The 21,487-nt window shown below is 42.8% G+C and overlaps 2 protein-coding genes across 2 annotated transcripts; one reads left to right on the top strand and one right to left on the bottom strand.

Moving 5' to 3' along the window:
• Window positions 1–5,688: 5,688 nt before the first annotated feature.
• On the bottom strand, window positions 5,689–6,400 carry LOC120104399 (DNA (cytosine-5)-methyltransferase DRM1A-like). The gene is made up of 2 exons (XM_039115433.1): window positions 6,032–6,400; window positions 5,689–5,922 (listed from the first exon to the last, which is right to left on the bottom strand). Exons 1-2 carry the CDS (start codon window positions 6,264–6,266, stop codon window positions 5,867–5,869), a joined length of 291 nt encoding a protein of 96 aa, XP_038971361.1. The 5' UTR covers window positions 6,267–6,400; the 3' UTR covers window positions 5,689–5,866.
• A 4,466-nt stretch (window positions 6,401–10,866) lies between these two features.
• Window positions 10,867–12,971, top strand: LOC103700846 (RING-H2 finger protein ATL46). The gene has a single exon (XM_026802141.2). The coding sequence runs from the start codon at window positions 11,621–11,623 to the stop codon at window positions 12,761–12,763; it is 1,143 nt and encodes a 380-aa protein (XP_026657942.1). The 5' UTR covers window positions 10,867–11,620; the 3' UTR covers window positions 12,764–12,971.
• The last annotated feature ends 8,516 nt before the right edge of the window (window positions 12,972–21,487 follow it).

Genomic DNA, 21,487 nt, shown 5'->3' with positions numbered 1-21,487 from the left:
GTTGGTGTCTGGATGGATCCTGTTTACAGCTCTTTCGTATGAAAAACTAGCTTCCGTGCATACCAGCTTCAATTCTGTCGTTTTCAAAATGAAATCTTCTGGAGCAATGAGACTTGGATCCATCCGCTGCCACCCTTCCTCTAAATGCATGCATTTGAGAAAAAATTTATGTTCCAAACCTAAAACGCTGGACTACCTCATTATTAATTTTCTACGCTTGAGAAATTATATTCTGCACCATATGTACTATATTCGTAGTGCACCTTACCAATCAAGTTTTTCATTTCTATAGGCTTTATTCGTTATCCGGTGGTTTTCATAAATTTTACAAATTCATACTTTCTATTTTTTTTATGGTGCATATAGTGCAGGATATAATTTTTTTTCGAAACCCTCCTACTCAAATTCATCGCTTGAAATTTGAGAAATAATACTCTACACCGTGCGCACAACAGTAGGGATGTTCCTCGCCAATCAAGTTTTTCGTTTTCAAGGACTTGATTCATTATCCTGGGGCTCCACAAATTTTATGAATTTGTGCCTCCTAATTTGTTTCGATAGTACAGAGATATAATTTTTTCCGAAACCTACCCTACTCAAATTGGTTCCCTCTTCCCCCTCTTCCCTTCTTTTCAAAAAAGAAAAAAACAAACTGAAAGATGAAAAGGTTCACCTAAAAGGCCCTGACATACGGTGCTTTGCATCTAATCAAACAACCATGAGTCTGTCCATTTGTCTCTATATTAGCCTCTGTTGCCGCCGTGTGTCCCTATTTGAGCTTATTTTATAAATTTTAAGAGAATTGTTTGCAAAATTTTGGAGTGATACAAAGATGCAGCACATGCATGGTGCTGCTATCTTGTATGTACGTTGGACGCTGATAAACCTTAGCTAAGATAAAAGTACCGTTAAATAATGTCATTACTTTTTATTTTATTTTTTTTCAAGTACACCAACTGGAACAGCACAACGAACTGTTGAAGGTTTAAGTGAAAACCACCGAAGCCGTATTTGAATAAGCTGTTTGGCAGTAGAGCTTTTGAAAGTAGAGCTATTGGCCGTAGAGCTTTTGAAATTAGAACTTTCATAAAAACCTATTTGTTGTTTAGTAACTATATTTCTAAAATGCTATGGCACTTTAACATGTATTTGGTAAACAAATTGAGAAAATACTTTTATATGACAAAATTACCATAAAGGACATTGCATAGTATTATACAACAAAGTATAATAAAATATAACATATATTAATACATAAATATATGATATAGTATAATATTACTGCAATATAATATAATATTATTGTAATATAGTAATATAACATTGTATACTATAGCATAATAATTTAAAATAATATTAAATTATTTAACATAACACATTAATGTATTATGATATAATATGATATAATATTATATTTATTATGTAATGCAATAATAAAGGTATAAAATATTATAATTATTAGCATAAATTAATGTTGGCGTCTGATCTACGACTAGGATTTTTTGTTAGGGCTCCAACATATTTTTAAATTTATAATGAGACAAAGTATGCAATTGTTATATTTTATTATGAGTATTTTGGTCAAAAAAATAGTTTTCCGATAAAGCCCAAAACAGCTTTTTCGTAAAGCTCCAAAATAGAGCTTCTCTTAAAAAACTGTTTTTAGCTTTCTGAAAAAACTAAAACAGTTTTCTGAAATTTTTACCAAACACCATTTTTCATCCAAAAGTATTTTTGGAGGGCCAGAAAGTACTTTTTGATCTTCCAAACGGGGCTCAAGTCTATTTTCCTTTCATCCATGCAACCACTGATTTCTATTATACACGCCTTTTAAGTAAAATTCTCGATATCAAACCATATATCAACACCATACTAATACAACATCATTATGGTACAACTTTTTTTTTGATATATTGGACATCGATATGCCATCCGTATTAAATACTAATACCAAACTAATGCAATACGATATATTTTGTACCGCTTGATTCGACCTAATATAACATAGCATGATCAGATGGATAAATATAACCTATCATTTAAGGATTTAGTAAGCATAACCTGCAATACCTTATTATTATTAATCTTGACTAAATCCAAAGTTACACGATACATCTTTTTTTTTTTGGGTCAAAAAATAGGAGGGGGGAGGGCCAGCCCACCCGGGTAGCAGCTTCCACTGAGCCTCCCTTCTACCAAGGAATGTTTGATACAGGTCGTAGGTTTCGCATGCCTTCTCTGACCCGTGGGCTCACTCCACTAGGCTCACCGCCTCATGTGTGGGTACATCATCCAGCGCCACCTTGGTACAGATGGAAAAAAAGCATATCCGCTAATAAACCATCCAAACATGAAGTATTCGGTCTTCTAATTTAATCGATATATATATTTTTGAACTCGAACAATCCGATGCAATTATTATCTCCTTACCACCAGGCGACCACCCTGGTGGCACATGATACACGATACATCTTTCGAGCAAGGCATGGACGAGGAAAGCAGCTTAGATTGAACCTGTTCAAGACACGCAAGACCTCCGTTTCTCCTATGCTCAGCGACGAAGTCCTTGTCATTTACCAAGTCATGCTGACAACGTGATGTTCCCCGACAGATTTGATGGATCTGAGCCGTCAATTCTAATCCCTAATCGATATGCTAACGTCAGTACAGATGAAGGTTGCGTCATCCTCTCCGCAGCTAGTAGACTTGTGGCTCACAGGTTGATGATACAAGCAAAACCGCTTTGTAGCGGGTGGTTCTATATACACCCCCCCTATTGCTCAGGACACCCCCCAGAAATTAAAAAAAAATTAAATACTCTCTACACCCCCCATTTGCTAAGGACACCCCTAAAAAATTAAAAATTCCTAAATTACCCCCCACCCTCCCCACCCCCTCACCTAAATTGCTCTCTACACCCCCCAAACCCCCCCCACCCCGCTCTTCCCCTCCAAAACACCCGCCGGCTTCTCCCTTCCGCCCAAAAAACCTCGCCTCAAGCACCTCGCCGGCGGCCAAACCCCCTCCGTCTCCCCCTTCTCCCTCTCGTCGCCGGTCGGTGCAGTGCACCTCGCCAACGCCCAAAACCCCCCCGTTCCCCCTTCTCCCTCTCGTCGCCGGCATTCTCCCGATCTCCGACCACCTCGCCGGCTTCTCCCGGAACCACCTCCCCGGCCATCTCCCGAGCAACGAGCACCTCGCCGGCGCCTCCACGACCACCTCGAGGTAGCTCCCCCCCTCCCCTTTTGTTCGGCACTGGATCGCCGAACAAAAGGCTTCTGTTCGGCTGAACAGTGCCGAACAGAAGCCTTCTGTTCGGCTGCACAGTGCCGAACAGAAGGCTTCTGTCCGGCACTGTGCAGCCGAACAGATGGGTTCTGTCCGGCTCTGTGCAGCCGAACAGAAGCCTTCTGTTCGGCACTGTGCAGCCGAACAGAAGGCTTCTGGTGCCAAATCGCGTGCCGTGCTGAATTATTTTCTTTGATATAGCCTAACATTGAATTTCTATATTTTCAGACATGGATCCCGGTCCCGCCAGAGTTAGACCTACGGCGTCAGCTAGGAGACGTCGTGCTAGGATTGCTTCTCCCGAGCCTGCTCATATGCCATCGCCCTCTCCTGAGTCAGAGCATGATGATATGCCCGCTAGGGGCGAAGACGATGAGTCCGTTGGACCATGTCCAGGAGGTCCAGAGGATGAGTCCGTCCTGATCAGTTTCAGGACGCATATAGCAGCTTCCATCTGGAGGCAACAGGTATTGTTTATTTGTTATAGCATTATATTTTGTTTATTGATGTTTTATAAAGTAGTAGTAATTATACATTTATATTACAGGAACGGGCTCCACTAAAGTGCATGAACCATACTGCCAAGGTTGGTGAATGGAAGTGGTGGTCTTCAAACCAACCAAATACCAGGTTCAAAGCACTATTGAGGCAGTCGGGCCTCATAGAGTTAGTACAGTGCTCTTATCGATTCATCGATAAGATTCTGATTTCAGGCTTCGTAGAGAGATGGCAGCCCGAGACGAACACCTTTCATATACCATTTGGCGAGATCACTATCACGTTGGATGATGTATCCGCCATTTTAGGGATTCCTGTCGCAGGTGCCTCAGTAGCAGTTTCTCCTGAGAGGATGAGTGATCGGGATGCTGAGGAGCTACTTGTGGAGTTGTTGGGGGTGTCAGCTGGAGACGCGCGTCAGGAGGTACTGTCATCGCGCGGTCAGTCTGTGAGGATGGAGTGGCTGAGGACTCAGTTTCACTCTGTATCTGATAGAGACAGCCAGCAGAGGATAGAGTGTGCAGCACGAGCCTATTTGTTATTTTTGTTAGGCTGCACACTCTTTGCTGATAAGAGTGGGACCAGGGTGCCTATAGCGTATCTGTGTTTACTGCGGGATCTGGATAGGGTGAGCACATATGCCTGGGGTACAGCTGCCTTAGCATATTTGTATCGGCAGTTGGGGATTGCGTCGAGGTCATCAGTGAGACATATCAGTGGTTATATGACGCTTCTGCAGGCATGGATTTATGAGCATTTTCCAGCACTCAGTCCTCACCCGTCGCTCGAGTATACTGATGCCAGTCCCCGCGTGCACCGCTGGATGCCCGGTACTCCATCCCGTACCACGATGGACCATTTAGTGGTTCTACGTGAGTCATTGGACCTTTTGAGCATCGATGAGGTACGTATCATATTACCATTTGCTTGTGTTTGTCAGTACTTTTAATATGCGATATAGTATAAAACTGAAATGGACCTTTTGTTTTGCAGGTTATTTGGGATCCCCATCATCGGCTTCGGGGAGATCGCCCATATATTGATATCGCATTTTTTAGTGGCTCCATCAAGTGCCTTGATATCGTAGAACCCTATCATCCAGAAAGGGTTCTTAGACAGTTTGGTCGTATTCAGACCATCCCTCGAGCGCCACTAGCCCCTACGCGAGCCAACAGAGGTTCCACAGCAGGCTCGTACCGGATACATTACTCCTATATGGATCAGCTTTGGGAGCGGTGGGAGGACCACGTGCTGAGCCAGGCGAGCAGGAGCCACCCAGTTACCCGGCCATCAGACAACGTACCGGGATACATGGAGTGGTATCTCCGTATCACGCACGTTGCAGTTCAGCCTCCTCATCTGCGCTCGAGTACTCATTCTGGAGCTAGGGGAGGTCATGATGATGCTGACATGCACCGGCGGCGTAATGCAGATGCACTCGGTATCAGTACCGACATTATACGGATGGGTCCCTCAGAGGCTACGTCACTAGGTGCCGGGCACCTATTTCATGCTATTTGTCAGATGCATCAGTTACTTCTGGGTGATGAGCCTGGCCCGAGTACAGCACCCTCTCATTCGGACGTACAGCAGTACACGCGTCGACGACGGCGTCATAGGGATTGATGATGGAGCCTTTGTAATCTTTGTAAAGCCTTTGATATTAATGAAAAATATATATTTTTGGTACATTTACGTGTAATATTTGTAAAGCCTGGCTCGTTCTATTTTACACAAATATAACAGTGCACATAACAATCAATCTAACAATGCGAAGACAGATATTTTTTGATTTATATTGATGATGGAGTTTCACAGTACATGACTCTAAGAGCCCAAAAAAATTTACAACTTTCAAAAATTGTACATATATAAACAATCAATCTAACTCTGCAATGCAAGTTAAGGTTCAAAGAGAACATCCTCATGATCTTTCAACATTTTAAATACATAGCTAACATAACTGTTGCTTATCAGAAAATCCGCCTCAATCATCAAAGGCAAACATTTAAAAGATGCTCTACCACCCCCTTAATTTCTCACTCCCCCAAATAAAGCACGCAGCCTATTTGCGCTTCGCTCACCTGACCAAGAACATCACAGAGCCCTCTTTTCCAACAAAAGAAATGATAATGCCTGCTCAAAAACAAGAAAGTGAGATGGTGCAATCAGAAGTTCTTCCCCATGATACACTTCACAAGGTCTAAGATGCGAAAATAATCATAAAAAAGAGATGAATGTTTACCCTCCAGCCCATCACGACTATAGCGGTTGCTACCTGAAAGATTATTACATGGACTTCCACCAATAACCAGATCAAACCCACCAAATGTGTTAATCATCTGCTCAAGCTTGTCACCGTTAAGTTCTTGTACATCAGAAAGGTCTATTAGTTCCCCTGTTTGATTTGTTTGCTCCCACCAGCTCTTAAGTATGTTTCTGTTTACATCTGAAATCTCAACGGAAACAACAGTCTTCATATGTTTACATCTGTTTACAACTTTCAAAAATTGTACATATATAAACAATCAATCTAACTCTACTGTCTCGCTAATTATAACATTAGGTGAGATGCTCTCTTTGAACTGTTGAATCCGGGCTTCATATGAATTTTCCCATCCGGTAGCACAAGGAAGATGATATTTTCGCCAGTTGGTCGCTACTGGCGGAACGGGATGTCCCGGCAACAAGAACACCTTCAAAATTAGAAATAAGAAAATATTAATAGCTACAAAATTATAAATAAGCAAAATTTAATAAGCAAAATTAAATATTCGCAAGTGTTGTGAACGTAGTACCTCAACAAAATGATTTCCATTTACGAATCTGATAGCGATATCTTTGCGGGATAGAAGAGGTACTGGCACAGAACGGAGAGGTAGGAAGGTCAGACATTGTTGCAACGAGAGATGGTATAGGACAACATTATAGCAGGATGCTATAAGATGACCCATGTCCGGCATAGTCATCCATCTGTCATATGGTGGACAATCATCATAATATGATAATGCATGAGTGATCTCAGCAATCGTCCCTTCCACACCACATAATGTGCGATAGTGGTCCGAATGACATTGCAACTCTTGCAATAAATCCTTCCTAACACACACCCAGTCATCTTCTCCAAATCCCAGTAAGTCAGCTATTGCCCTAAATCCGCAATTCCCATCAGCTTTTACATCCTTGATATGCTGGATGTATGGTCTCAAGGCAGAAGGAATAGCATCAATATAGATAATGGGCGTATGTGACTGGGCTCTAGTACGAAAAACCTGCAAATAATATCAAATGATAGAAAATATGTAACAATGGCAGAAATATCCAAATAGTTATCCGTCTCAGCACATCCCGTACCGGCACGGCACGGCACGTCCCGACATGTCCCGTATCGGCACGGCACGTACCGACATGTCCCGTATCGGCACATCTCGGCACGGCACGTCCCGACATGTCCCGTATCGGCACATCTCGGCACGGCACGTCCCGACATGTCCCGTATCGGCACATCTCGGCACGGCACGTCCCGACATGTCCCGTATCGGCACATCACATACCGGCACGGCACGGACCGTCCCGTAGACGTTGTGATACCTATTGTAAGGAAATAAATATTTGGTACTTACCTTTTGCTTGGGCCGCCTCTTTTGAATCTGAGTAGATGAATAACTTTCTCAACACCAGATGAATAACTATCCTGTCCAGATAGAACCAACTCAAACGCAGACGGGTCACGTCGAGTAGACGTATCAACCTTCATTGAAGCGCGCCCACGTGAACCGGTCTTCCGTTTTGCAGGCTCTAAAAGAGGTGTACTATCTGGACTTGCAATCTCTCGTAACTTCTTGATCATCTGCAATTGAGAAGCCCCATCTAACTTCTTGAATCATAGCGCAATCAAATCTAACTCTGCATCACAACTCAACTGAATTGGCTGCACGGGGGGGGGGGGTAGGCAGAATATCAAGTTTCCTCCAATGAGGATCTATGCAGTCGAGAGGAATGGGCCGACCTTCCACCTTGTACCGCGCAATCTGGTGAGCACATGGTATACCATGTGTGCGTCGAATAGCGCACCCACAATTTGAATCATCAAACCCAACTGAATTGGCTCGTTTCGATTGGGCGAGGACATGATTTAACGCACTTATAGATATGAAACCTCGCAACTCTTTGAATTCAGCTGGCTTGAAGTTGTGCTGCACTACCAATAAACTCTTCTCCAATGAGGCTTTAACGGAGCCGTGCTGCAACTCAATCAATCCATGTATTCTAGTCCAAGATGACTCGAAACTTCCTTGGCTTGATCCAAGCTGCTTTTTGAGCTTTGCATGTGCACTCTCGACCCTAGTAAACAAATGAAAGTTAGATATAACAATTGAGGCAAATTAAAATTAAATGAGTCTTTATTTGTGATACCTATTTGTCGTCACATTTCCGTAGTGCCTGCATGTATCCGTCCACGCCGCAACAAATCTTTCCTTGTATTTGCTCAGCCAAGTATCTGACACATACTGTAGTGCATCTGGATAGGTACCGAACTCTCTCTGCAGTGCACTCCAGCGATCATTATACTCGTCTTCCGTGGAGGACAGCACTAGTACATTCCAACTCATAATAAATTTATCCCATTTCTCCTTCAATTCGAAAAATTTTTTGCACTTGGCCAAAACATTCCTACTAATATGCCATCTACATAATAAATGTCTAGCAGTAGGAAATACTCTATGAATTGCATTCATCAAAGCCAAGTCTCTATCTGTAACAATCAACTCAGGCAAAACATCATCAGCTATGACACTGCGCAATCTCTCTAATGCCCAAGTATAGCTTTCTTCCCGCTCAGAATTTAAGTATACAAAAGCAATTGAAAATGTCATGTCAGTAGATGTCACCCCCACAATCTCTAAGAGCGGAAGACGATACCTATTCGTCTTGTACGTGCAATCCATTATCAACACACGGGGAAATGCACGGAACAAATCAATGCTGCCAGGGTGTGCCCAAAATAAGTCATGCACAACATCCGTATTAGTACAATTCCTATGCCACTCAATATATTTAGCCTCTGATAATTTACCTAATAGATGTTGCATTTCAGACCTCCCGGCTTTCTCTGCAACCTTAAACCGTTGACGTACATTGTAGATAGTCTTGATAGTCGTAACATTGAGGGCATCTCTTTCCTTCAATGTGGATAATATGTCCTTTGGACGAACCAAACTCTTCGACATATCCACTAACAATTCCGTCTCCTGCTCAGATAATCTCCCTGCATATGAGTGCCCCTCCAGATTCTCTGCAGCGGGATGATTGTGCACTCCACATACGACCAGTAATATCCAATCATCCGCAGTATCCAATTTCTTTCCTCTTAATGCAAAAGGGCATCCACACTTCTTTGTCCCACAGGCAGTCTTTATTCGCTTTTCTTTTTTGGTTCGGTACGTCCCACCCCTCTCACAACCTAACGTAATTCTGGGTTTCTTAGAAATGGTACCTGCATCGGATGATTTGGTTACAACAACAAAACCATTTCGCCTCCCAGCTTCACGACACCAATTACACAAGTCCTCTCTACTCTTGAAGATCTATACATTAAACAATTTATGTAAGTACACAGTTGTAAAAATAGCTCGCTAAACTAATACAAAATTGCACAATACATTATAATACCTGGTAAGTTGTAAATTCGCTTGTGTAATCCAGTACAAATTCTGATCCAATTATACTCGATTCGGTTGTAGCATAGCCCTACATATAAAATAATTTATCACCAAGAATTAATGAATCAGAGGATCTGTTCGGCACAAAATTCAGCACGGCACGTGATTTGGCACCAGAAGGCTTCTGTTCGGCTGCACAGTGCCGAACAGAAGGCTTCTGTTCGGCTGCACTGAGCCGGACAGAAGGCTTCTGTTCGGCTGCACTGAGCCGGACAGAACCCTTCTGTTCGGCTGCACAGTGCCGGACAGAAGCCTTCTGTTCGGCACTGTGCAGCCGAACAGAAGGCTTCTGTTCGGTTGAGGGGTGCCGAACAGAAGGCTTCTGTTCGGCACTGTGTAGCCGAATAGAAGCCTTTTGTTCGGCGATCCAGTGCCGAACGGAGCACGAACCGTGAAAAAAAAAATTTCGAAACAAGGTGGAACACGTACCTTTGCGGCCGAATCTTCGTCCCAAATCACTAGTTGCTTGTCCATGCTTCGAATGGGGCTTAAATCTCCTTCAAAGATCGCCTAAACGATGTAAATGGATCGAGGGGTTTAAGGGGGGTTTGAGGGGGGCAAGGTTTTTTTTCTTTTCAAAACGAAACGGAGGAGGAGGAGGGGGGGTACTGAGAAAATTTCAAGGGCAATATGGTAATTACACTAAAGGTTAGTTTGGGTATTTTCTTTTTGGTTTTTGGGGGGGTGTCCTTAGCAATAGGGGGGGTGTATATAGAACCACCCCTTTGTAGCAGATGATCTATCACGATGCCGAAAAGGTACCGTTGATATCTTTATTTATCAGTGCTTTTCTTAGAAAAAAAAAAGAAAACCCCCCAACAAATATTGATTCTCCAATAAGGCCCTAAATTTGTTAAAGCTAGTTAAAAAAAATTTGGATCAAAAATTAAGTATTTAGTTTGCGACCAAAATCAAAATTAAAGTTAAAATCAAAATAGATTTGAATAAAAATTAGAATGGCAAAATATATGATTGACTGATTTTTTTTATTTTGATTTTGATTTTAGCTATAAAACAAATTCTTAAACTTTGCAGAATTAAGTTATCAGTAGAAGAGATAGAATTAGCTTTTAGAGGATTGAGATGTTCTCATCCCCTAAAATTAGTTTTTTTTGAAGATTAAAGCATTTTTATTTCTTGAGATTTATTTTTTGAAGGATTAAAATGTTTCTATTTCAAAGATTAATCCCAATCAACGGTTGGAGTTGGAGTTGGAGTTATTTTCATTCCAACATCAAAGCTCCTCTAGCTAAATATATCGTTACTTTGTGTCAGATTGAAGTTTATTACTTCTTGAAAACTCTCCAGGGGGTTATATGTAAAAAAAAAAATCCTTTTATCTTAATAGTGAGGACAAAACCGTTCTTCTTCCCATCTGAGCCTTTACCGGAAAACCACCTCGGGCTTGGGGAGAGCTCCCACCACCCCACCTGCAACCAGACACAAAGGAAGCTAAAGAGTAAAGATAGGAACTGCAGATAGAGAGAGAGGGAGAGAGAAAGAGAGACTCCGGCGAAAACTTAAGGAGATCTCACTACTCTAATGGAGGACTCCACAAACCAGAGGTAGGCCAACAACACCCCCTTAAACATATAAAACCTTGCTCTTTCCCTTTCCTTCTACTCTCTTGCTGTCCAGCTGGTTTGAGGGTGGAAAAGGAAGCTTGGTTTTTCTCCTAAAGCTGTAGCACTGGTGTTATACATGGTCTGGGGAATGGATTTCGCCTCAAAAAATTTGAACTTTGAGCCTTTCCTCTTCTTTGCTGGCATGTCTATTGCTTGTATAAATGGATTTTAGCTGAAAGCTAGAAAAAAAGCTGTTTTGTGAAAAAAAAAAAAATCTAACCTTTCCCTCTTGCGTCTTCTCAACCTGTTTTTTCTGGATTTGATCTATTTTCTTTTTTTTTCAAGAAAGATCATTGTTTTGGCCTACGCTTCTCTTCAAATGAGTTGGATTAGTCCTTTTTCCCAGAAAAGTTTGAATTTTTAGCCTTCCCCAGCTACTCCTTTCAGATGACCTGGGCCTGGTCCCAGACCAAGGAGATGGTTGTTGTATCCTCGCCATCCGCTACCAGAACCCGTTAGGTTATTCTGCCGCAAATCAAGAGAAAAATGGGATTTTTACCTCCCTTTCCATCTCCCCAACTCCATAGCTTCCAGGGGGACTCACTCCCATTCTCCTCCTCCCAGCCCCCACCATCTTCCCCATCCTCCGGCAGTAGAATAAGCCCTGCAGTCCTTTTCATCATAGTAATCCTGGCAGTGATCTTCTTCATCTCTGGCCTCCTCCACCTCCTGTTGAGATTCCTCATCAAGAAGCACCCCTCTGGTTCCTCTTCTAGCCAGTCCAATGGGAACCAGGCGGCAGTGGAGCTCTCGGGCTCGGAGGCCCTCCAGCGGCAGCTCCAGCAGCTGTTTCACCTCCATGACTCGGGCCTCGACCAGGCCTTCATCGACGCGCTGCCCGTGTTCCTCTACAGGGAGATCGTCGGCCCCAAGGAGCCCTTCGACTGCGCCGTCTGCCTCTGCGAGTTCGCCGACGACGACAAGCTCCGGCTCCTCCCCATCTGCGGCCACGCCTTCCACATCAACTGCATTGACACCTGGCTGCTCTCCAATTCCACCTGCCCTCTTTGCCGGGGGGCACTCTTCGTGCAGGACCTGTCGATAGAGAACCCAATTTTCGATTCTGAGGAGCCCAGGGAGGAGGGCGGATTCGCCGGGGACGGGGAGGATGGCTTCTCGACGCCTGGCTGTCAGAAGCCGGCGGATGTGGAGGACATTGCTGCTGAGAAGAGGGTGTTCCCAGTGAGGCTTGGGAAATTCAAGAGCTTTGGCAATATCGATGGTGGTGCTGGTGGTGATGATATCGATGCTAACGGCGATGTCAAAGGCACTGTGAGAAGAGAGGAAGGGGAGAGCAGCAGCAGTAGCTTGGATGCAAGGAGGTGCTACTCCATGGGCTCGTATCGCTATGTTCTTGGGGAGGCCAATCTCCAAGTGGCTCTCTGCAGTGGTTCTACTAGGATTGGTAATGGTAAGGCTCTCAGGGGAAGGGGAGTTGGTGGAAATCCAGCATGTAATGAGGTTTTGGAGGGGAAGAGGCTAGGGATTGCGGGCAAAGGTGAGAGCTTTTCAGTGTCAAAGATCTGGCAGTGGCCTAATAAGAAAGAGGGGAAGCTCCCAATCTCTGCAGATGCTTCCTCTTTGGATGGGGCATTTCCATGGGCCAGGAGAAGTGTTGGGGATATATGAAACTTGTTTGTACTGCTGTGATAATTGTTGTTTTTTCTTCTCAGTGGTGGTTATTCAATCCCATCATAAAAATTCATAGTTACTACCCCTCTTTTGCTTCTCTTTATTTATGCCTCTTGTACTAGTCGATGAAATTTTTTGGAGGGTGGTTGGATGATGAGCAGAAGATGGTTTTCCAATATGATAATTTGGATTGCTCATTGCCTAATTATTTTGTGGTGTTCCTGAGGTTTAATTCCCTGACCTTCTAGATTGCTTTTAGCTTTCTTTCTTTTTTTTTTCTTGGGTTCCGTTTTGCTTCTGGGTACTCAGAGACGAGTGATGCAGAGCTCAGACTGCCTTCTTGTTTGTTACCTTCTCCTTGTTATGGTCTCAGGACTGCAGCTTCATCACCGATTGAAGGCTCCAGAGAAGCAGATTTTCGGAACCCAAGGCTTAAGATGCCCCTGCAGCGTTTTTATAGAACAAAACATCTTTGAACGTGCCTTGTTACATCAGCTCAATTTTTGGTTCGTTTTGTTTGTTGCTTCTCTTTCTTCCATGAGATGGTGGGAGTCCATAAAAAAGCTGGACAGTGGATTCTTGCGATGATATGATAAGGAAGTTTGTGCTTTGTCAGTGTTGTAGCTTTCTTGATTTTGGTTTGAAGCAGTTGTTCTATCCGGCATGAGTTCCTTTCATGCTCATCGCTACTGCCACTTCTTGAACATCCATTTGATTGACATAAATGGCCCCCCAGTATGTAAGCACCAGAATCACTCCTCACTATTTTCTGTGATGTGGAAGAGGCCAAGTATGTATATTCAATGCTTAATTTGGTGTTGAAAATAAGATTACCATTCATGCTTTCTTTGGTTGAGCAAGGGCACTAGTTCAACTGAACCCTTTAGCAATGACACTCTTCACCTGAGCTGCAATGCATTGGTCATATACTTGTAAAATTTGCAGCTCGTTTTTTTTGTTTTTGTCTTTTTTGCTTAAACGAGCAATTCATATCATTCGGATACGAACACATCCAATAAAATCAGAAAACAAAATGTCCTGAAATACTCTAGGCAACTCTCTCTCGGTCGTCCACAGTGTACCTCCCGCGTGGTCAAAATTTGTAGCTATCGCTCTCTCTCTCTCTCTCTCACACACACACACACACACATACACATAGAGACAAGCGCGCATGCAAAAATATAAATACAAATTCATGTATGCTTGTGCATGCAAAAATATAAATACAAATACATGCACGTAAATAAATATGCCTTGCTTTTTTGGGCATTGGCAACTGTTGGGTGCATACGAAAATACAAATACATGCACGCAGCCATGCCATTTTTCTTCATATTTATTGGACCCTTTATCGAAACTGTTTATTTTTCACCAAACAGTCAAAAATTAAAAGCAACCGGTCTAACAGCAAGACATGAATTGAAGATTCATAATTGGCTAGGGTTTTGATTTTAGATTAATTTTTATTATTAAGTAGGCTCTTACCACATAGATAGATTTGGTTCATGAAGGAGCACTTGCCTGTTCTTATTTCCAGCTTATCCAAATATCGGCTTTTGAGATTTGGAATAAATCTAAATTTAGATTCACAAAGGCTTACATTAATTGTTCCTACAAAATTTATTAGATTGACATAGATGCCAAATAAGCAATTGTAGAGTAGGATTTATACTATCTGCTTCCCAAACCAACATCTAGCGTGAAGAATTGTGGTGATAGTATGTTGTTGTAGTGTTTGTATGTGATTATTCATTTCTTAGGATGGTGCAGGCCAAAATACAAAATTTTAAGCACCGATATGAAAATAAAAATTCAATTTTATTTGCACTAGAATGAATATGCTCTGATCAAAGATTGTTAGCTCAGTTGACTAGAATATTTTTCTTTAATGGCTTGCTCTCAGAAGAGGTCCATGGTCCGGATCCTGGATATTTCTCAAAAAATAATAGGAGAATGAATGTGCTTAGTTGTTTTTTCACTTTGAAATACATATGTTTAATAGCTGTCCACAATGCTAGATTTATATGAAGGACGATAATTTCAAAGAATAGAAGAGTACATATTGCTTCTAGGCAGAGAAAGCCATGCACACTGGTTACACTGGATTATAACAACGCCGATTTTGTTAGTATGATTGATTTAAGCAAGTTCTGAGCCACAAAGATTCCACTCATGATCTTGCCAATTAAAGATGGTGCAGTGGCCACTGAGAGGACCACTGTAACATAGTTGTTCTGTTTGGAGTCACAGATTTACCTTTTGGATGGGAGGGCAGTGGAAGAGATTCTAAGGTCTTGGGTGGCAATAAGTACCCTTAATCTCATTTTAAATTTGAATTCGGAAGTATAGTGTTGGTGGTTTATGGCATAATAATATGTAAATACTATGAGTAGGTACAGAGGATATATCTAGAAGATGTTAACTGATGACTCGCCAAAAAAAAAAACAGATGTTAACTAGTGCAAGTTGGCAGGAAGATGTAACAACCACGAAGTTTAAAGCAACTTCGAATACTAGGTGTTGACATTGGTGCTCTCTGTGCCTCTATGCACACGCTCGCATGTCACGCACACACGCGCGCGCGCAGAGAGAGAGAGAGAGAGAGAAGGTTGGCAAGTCTCTTACTTGGAACTGTATCCTGTATTTTAATGGAAGATGAATGTGTATTTGCAAGTCTCTTGGAGAGTTAATGGAAAAAATAAGAAAATCAAACATGAGGTGCAACTCTTAGGCTAGTAGTGGAACCAGGGAACCATGCAATAGTTTGGGTTAGATAGTCGTGGGGTTAGTTGGTTTACGCCAGTGGCCATTTTATGTGGAACAATGTATGCCATGGATGCAGTTGGGAAGTTAATTTGTATATGTAATTACCCCAAATTAAGCTCCTAACTATATGAACAGCCTATCCAACATACCACTGTGCTTCTTATTAAGTGTGAAGATTCTAAGGCTTATTGCAGTGTTTGGTTTCAATAAATTTGCCGTCGCAGATAACATAGTGAGGCACCTCATTAATTTTATTGACAAGCACTTTCATGGTTTAGGAAATTCTTGCACTTTGAATTGCACTATAGCCCTACCCCTTCAAGCCAACAGCTTCATTCTACTCATGGCCATTGAGTATCTTGTGGACTTCTGTCTAAAGGAAGTGCAAGGCAATGGCAAACAGATTTCAGGATCTCCCAATATGGACTTGGTCCAAGGGCACTTTGTGGGACTCATGCTTACACTTGAGAAAGAATCTTGTTTGGGTGCCAAGTGCTTTTCTGTCCATTATCAAGTGCCTTACAATGGCACTATGATTAACTGGAATATGCTCCATGTTGCATTCTGAAAGCCATGGCCTCACTCTAACTGAAAAAAAACTTTAGTTCGACCAGAAGTAAAAGAAGAGTACATACTTCTCTTCCCGAAACCAAGTAACTCGGATTGTTTTAATTCAAATTATACTGAATCCTCTTTATCTCTTTAATCCTTTAATCTTCTTCCTTTTTGCCGAAAGTCTTATACTTTGAGGAGTCATCTTTTATATCTTGTGTTCTTTCCTCTTTTTATACCATCTCCCTTTTTTTTTTTGTTTGCAGAATCTTCAGTTTCCTTTAGCATGATCAAAATTATAATAAAAAAAAAGGTGGACAAAGAGAGACTCATTGATAAATTTTCCATGACCAACCAACTTTTTGGACTTGTCTAGTTCACGGAAAGAATTTCTCTTGCTGGAGTATTTTTCTAGAAAAACTGGTGTCTGGGTATATAATGCCTATGAAATTGATTTTTGTATATTTGGTTGATCATTGAAAAATGACATATTCCATAATGGCTTATATTTTGTTGAGCATATACATTTCTGAAAAGTTAAAGTTGTATAAAATATCCGTTATGCCATTTTTTTTTTTAAAAATACTTTACTTTATTCTATTTAAAAGCTTAAGGATATTTTTTGAAAAAAAATACCTAATTTCCAACTAGTAGAACTAAACTTTTCCATGTGGCATATGTATTTTTCTTTTCCATGGAATGAAGAAATCTTATTTCTATAGAAAAACTATTGTTCTATTTTTTTCTTTTGAAAACTCCATCGAAACATAAGGCATCTCTTCATTTCTCCATTGACTCTACTTTTCCTTCTCCTTTTTTTACGAACCAAACGAGTCCTTTGTTCTATAAAGAGTAGAGTCGAGCCAGAGCAGATCATTAGCGGAGCCCTTCTGAAATCTTCTAGTAAATCCTAACTTAGACCACTTGTTAATACTTGGTGCATTGTCCTACAACAAGTTGATTTGTTCTTTCTCTCAAAACTGCAATTCACATATTCATCAAGAATATATTGCCGCTACTTAAAAAGGTCAGTTATGAATGGTACAAGGGAGTTTGTAAGCTCTTTGGCCTTAGGTTGGTTATCATAAAAGCACAGACAGTTATTTAGCTAGTTTTAGTAAATTTTTTTATATTGAACTAGCTGTGGAACTAGTGTCATGTTGGTGAGCTCTTTTGCCACGGGGTTGGCACGGACCAGGGAACAACGCAATACACTAGAGATTTACAGGCCCTCAAGGAAGCCACACTGTGCCCTCTTTGATGAATCAAATGACTAAAATAAGAGCATTGTTCCTCTGGACTGATACAATGAGATCATGGATGTGTTTTCTTGTGCTTGTATACTGTACCGGGAGGGGTCAAACTCCATATCGACTGGGAGCTATCACTTCCAATCATTCTTTTGCTGGAAATCTTTTCCCATTCCAAAAGTCAAAAGTTTCTTGACCATCAAAGCATTGTTGTGCTGGAAGTGTAAGTCCCTGGCCACCCACCCACCGCCCCACAAGCCGGACACGCACTTCAGTTAATGGATGTCATTTTAGGGCCCCTGCCTATCTGAACCAGGTTTCATGGGACCCAACCAAACCTAGCTTAAACTCATTGGTCCACCCAATTTGACTGGAGTAGACCCACCCAATTAGACTTGAGCCAGGAAGGAGAGAGAGATGCACCGAAACCAAATTGCATTCTAGGGTTTGGATTTGTTATTGTGCTGGGGACAACAGTCAAATGAAGTAAAGCATGTCACACAACACAGGATCTTGCTCAGAAGACTAGCCGAAAAATATTGTTTGGATTCTTTGGCCCTGTATAAGTATTCAAGATCTATCCAATGCATAGCCAATCTAGGACTAAATACATGCTCGCATGGGTGATAAGTTATAAGACAAACTTTATCAGGAGGTTTAAGATTTTTTGTAGTTAGCATCCTTGGTGAATCGAACTTTGTAATTTATTTTATCTTATTTTTATTTTATTTTATTTTATTTTACTTTACTTTATTCTATTTTATTGAATGACATTCTTAGAACCATAGCATCAGGATCCTCGTGTCCATCCGAAAAAATATGGGTTGAATGAATGTGGCGAGGATAGGTCTCTGCTGCAAGGACCAGAAAAAGCAGTAAACCTTAGTTTTTTGGAAACACCTAAGATAAAATTGGCATTTGTATCTCCAAGGAGTAACCTAACCACTCAACCCACTCACGAATTGCATAAAAAATTGGCTTTAAACTCAGCAGCACTCATGTGATTAAATATGTTTTTTTGCCTTTCAAGTGGTGAAACTATGGGTATTGATCCAATACCGCCTATTCTTGATTCTTGCAATTCCTAAGAAGAATAGAAATTAAATTACTATCAACTTGCTAATTACGTTCTAGTTAATTATGCACTACCAAACTCGAATTTTAATGAATTTCTTGCATATTTTGAGACCCCCTTAATTTAATACGAGAAGAGCTAGTTTCTTTTTCTTTTTGGGTACATCGGCTACTAACATTAATCTCACATGAGTACAGCTATCTAAATCACTAGAAAGTAGACTACACAGTGGCAAAGGAATATCAGCATGCCCAGTCTAGAGGATCTCTCCAGAATGGTGGGTAACAAAAAAGACGACCTAATCAGCAGCTCTGTTTGCCTCGCGAAACACGTGCACGGTCTGGAAGGCACAACACTCCCTCTACAACCATTGGATGTCACACAGAAACGGGTGCTCAGCCCCTCGCCCCGCCTTCAGGATGCGCTCAATCACCTCGACTGAGTCCTCCTCGAGAAAGATACGCCCCGCCTTAAGCACTTGTCTCATATAAGAGAGTCCCTCCCATGTTATCCTTAGCTCTGCCCCAAAGGCTGACACCTCAAAGGAACGATGCCCACCGGCAGTGACCAACCTAGAATTCTGGTCACTGACCACAAATCCCAGCTCTGTCTCTACCCATAGGCACGCTACCGTCGAAATTCACCTTGAGATGGCTAAGGGATGGGGGCACCCAAGAAACAATGACATACCTAGGCGCTATTATAGCAGAAAAGGGGTCCCATATGTCTCTAGCCATCCCAGAAGAAACCACCACAGTAGCCTCAGTAACCTCTGCAGCCTAACGGAGAGCTCTCTCCACGACGGACCTCAGGGGTGCCCTCCTATCCTCGAAGACTCTCTCGTTTCTTTCTAACCAGATGTGATAAGCTAAGTAGACGACAGCAATACCCCACCTAGTGGTGCTTAGGGACCGTGTGGCAGACCTCATGAGCCGAATAAGATCTCCAACTGACACGACAGACCCCGATAAGGGGAACGAGACCCTTCTCTAGATCCGTGTGGCTCGTGGGCACTCAATCAGAGCATGGCTGATGGTCTTTCCGACTCCGAGTAGTCCACGCACATCGGAGAGACCCTGACCCCTCTCCTCACCAACAGACTTTTGGTCGGCAGACAATTCCAGGCCACCTTCCAGGTGAATAAAGTCACTCGGGAGTGTACCTATATCCTCCAAATCCATCCACCATCAAATCGCTTGGAGGCCTCACCACCCATCACCGCACATAAGTCTGTAGAGCGCACTCTTGACCTCCTTGTGGCTGCCCAAATATGTCTGTCCTCTGAAGCACCCTTAGGTAGTGGGATAGCTAGGATCCTTTAGGCAAGCTGCATCCTGAACGTTTCCCTGATCAGCACCTCGTCCCACCAACCCTCTCCGTGGATGAGCAGATCGTTGACTCTGAGCCCAGCCACCCTCGCCATATTGACCATCGTCGGCATCTGACCTAGCAGTAGCTTCGTCACCCACTTATCCTCTAGGATATCAATGGATTGTCCATCCCTAATCGCCCAACTGATCTCCGATAGCACTGACGGGGCGCGAGAGCAATCTCCCTCCATATGAGGGAGTAGTGACGCCTAGCCTGAGACTCCTCCCTCGCCATGAACGCCCCATATTGGGCCCTCAATAAGGTCCTCCACAGGTTGTCCGTCTCCAAGACAAACCTAGTGGAGCGTCTCACAACTAGTACCTCCTGCCTTGCTGCCAGTGAATCAATCTCCAAGCCACCTTGTCGGAGCGGCTGACAGACCACCTCCCACGCCACCAAGTGAGTGCCTCCTCTGCCATCCCGCCTATCCCAAATGAAGTTTTTGAATAGCTGTTCCAGAGACCTCAGTAGTGATAGTGAAACCATGGTGTTCGCCAGCTAATACACTGAAATCAAGCTCAACACCTACCGCACCAGGATGACTCTGCCCATTATGAAAAGAGCATCCCTTTGCTGTCCCTCCATTATGCATCTGATACTTAGCTCAACATCTTTGAGCTAAAGCATATGGCAGACTTAGCCCTATTCACCTGCTGACTAGAGGCAGAACAGTAACCCACCAAGATGTCTCGAATCACTCTCACAACTCACCTAGTCACTTGAATTAACAACAAGCAATCATCGGCAAAGAGGAAGTGCGAGATCTGAACCGACTCCACCCTCGGTTTGTAAACCTCCAAGGCCTGAGTCTCCTCCGCGTGCCGCAAAGCCCATGTATAAGGCATCCGAGCATAGGATGAAGAGCAAGGGCGATAGCGGGCAGCACTGACGGAGGCCAGTTGCGGACTTGAAGAACTATGTGGGAGAGCCATTCACTAGAATGGCAAAAGATGGAGTACACACACAACCCAAGACCCAATCAATCCACTGTTCATGGAAGCCAAAACACACTAGAGAACTCCGTAGGAACTCCTAGCTTATCCTATCATAAGCTCTCTCCATGTCTAGTTTGATGCTCATCAAACTCCTCAATTTTGAGGCTCTTTGTAAGTCGAACATGAACTCCTGGGCAATAAGGACATTATCTCTGATACTCCGCCCTCCCACAAAGGCCCCTTACTTCAGACCGATCAGTCTAAGTAGGATGCCTCGCAACCTAGCAATAAGAACCTTCGCTATAGCCTTGTACAGTGTAGTGCACAAACTGATCAGCCGGTAGTGACACGGCCCCATAGCATCCCGTCTTTTTGGGATCATGATGACAAATATCCTCTTCCAGTCAACTCGTAGGACTGCCGAGCTAAAAAAGAACTGTATCGCCTCCACCACATGCCGTCTGACGATCGGCCAAGACCTCCTAAAGAAAATCGAAGGAAAACCGTCCGGCTTCGGGGCCTTGTTCTCTCTCAATGACCACACAGCCTCTTGAATCTCCTCGGCCGACATAAGTCTGATCATAGCTACACTCTCCTCCTCCATGACACAGGCAGAGGGCGGTGGCATAAAAGGCGAATTCCCCTTGCTAGTCTGGTCTGTCCACTTGGATATAAAAAACTGCTCCAAGACCCTTCTGATAGCATCCAAATCCTCTATCAACTGGCCATTTGTACCCCTAATACCCCGGATCCTATTCCTCTGCCTTCTGAT

This window comes from Phoenix dactylifera, chromosome 1 (assembly GCF_009389715.1).
Source record: "Phoenix dactylifera cultivar Barhee BC4 chromosome 1, palm_55x_up_171113_PBpolish2nd_filt_p, whole genome shotgun sequence".
NCBI lineage: Eukaryota > Viridiplantae > Streptophyta > Magnoliopsida > Arecales > Arecaceae > Phoenix > Phoenix dactylifera.
This window is presented reverse-complemented; position numbering and strand designations above follow the sequence as displayed.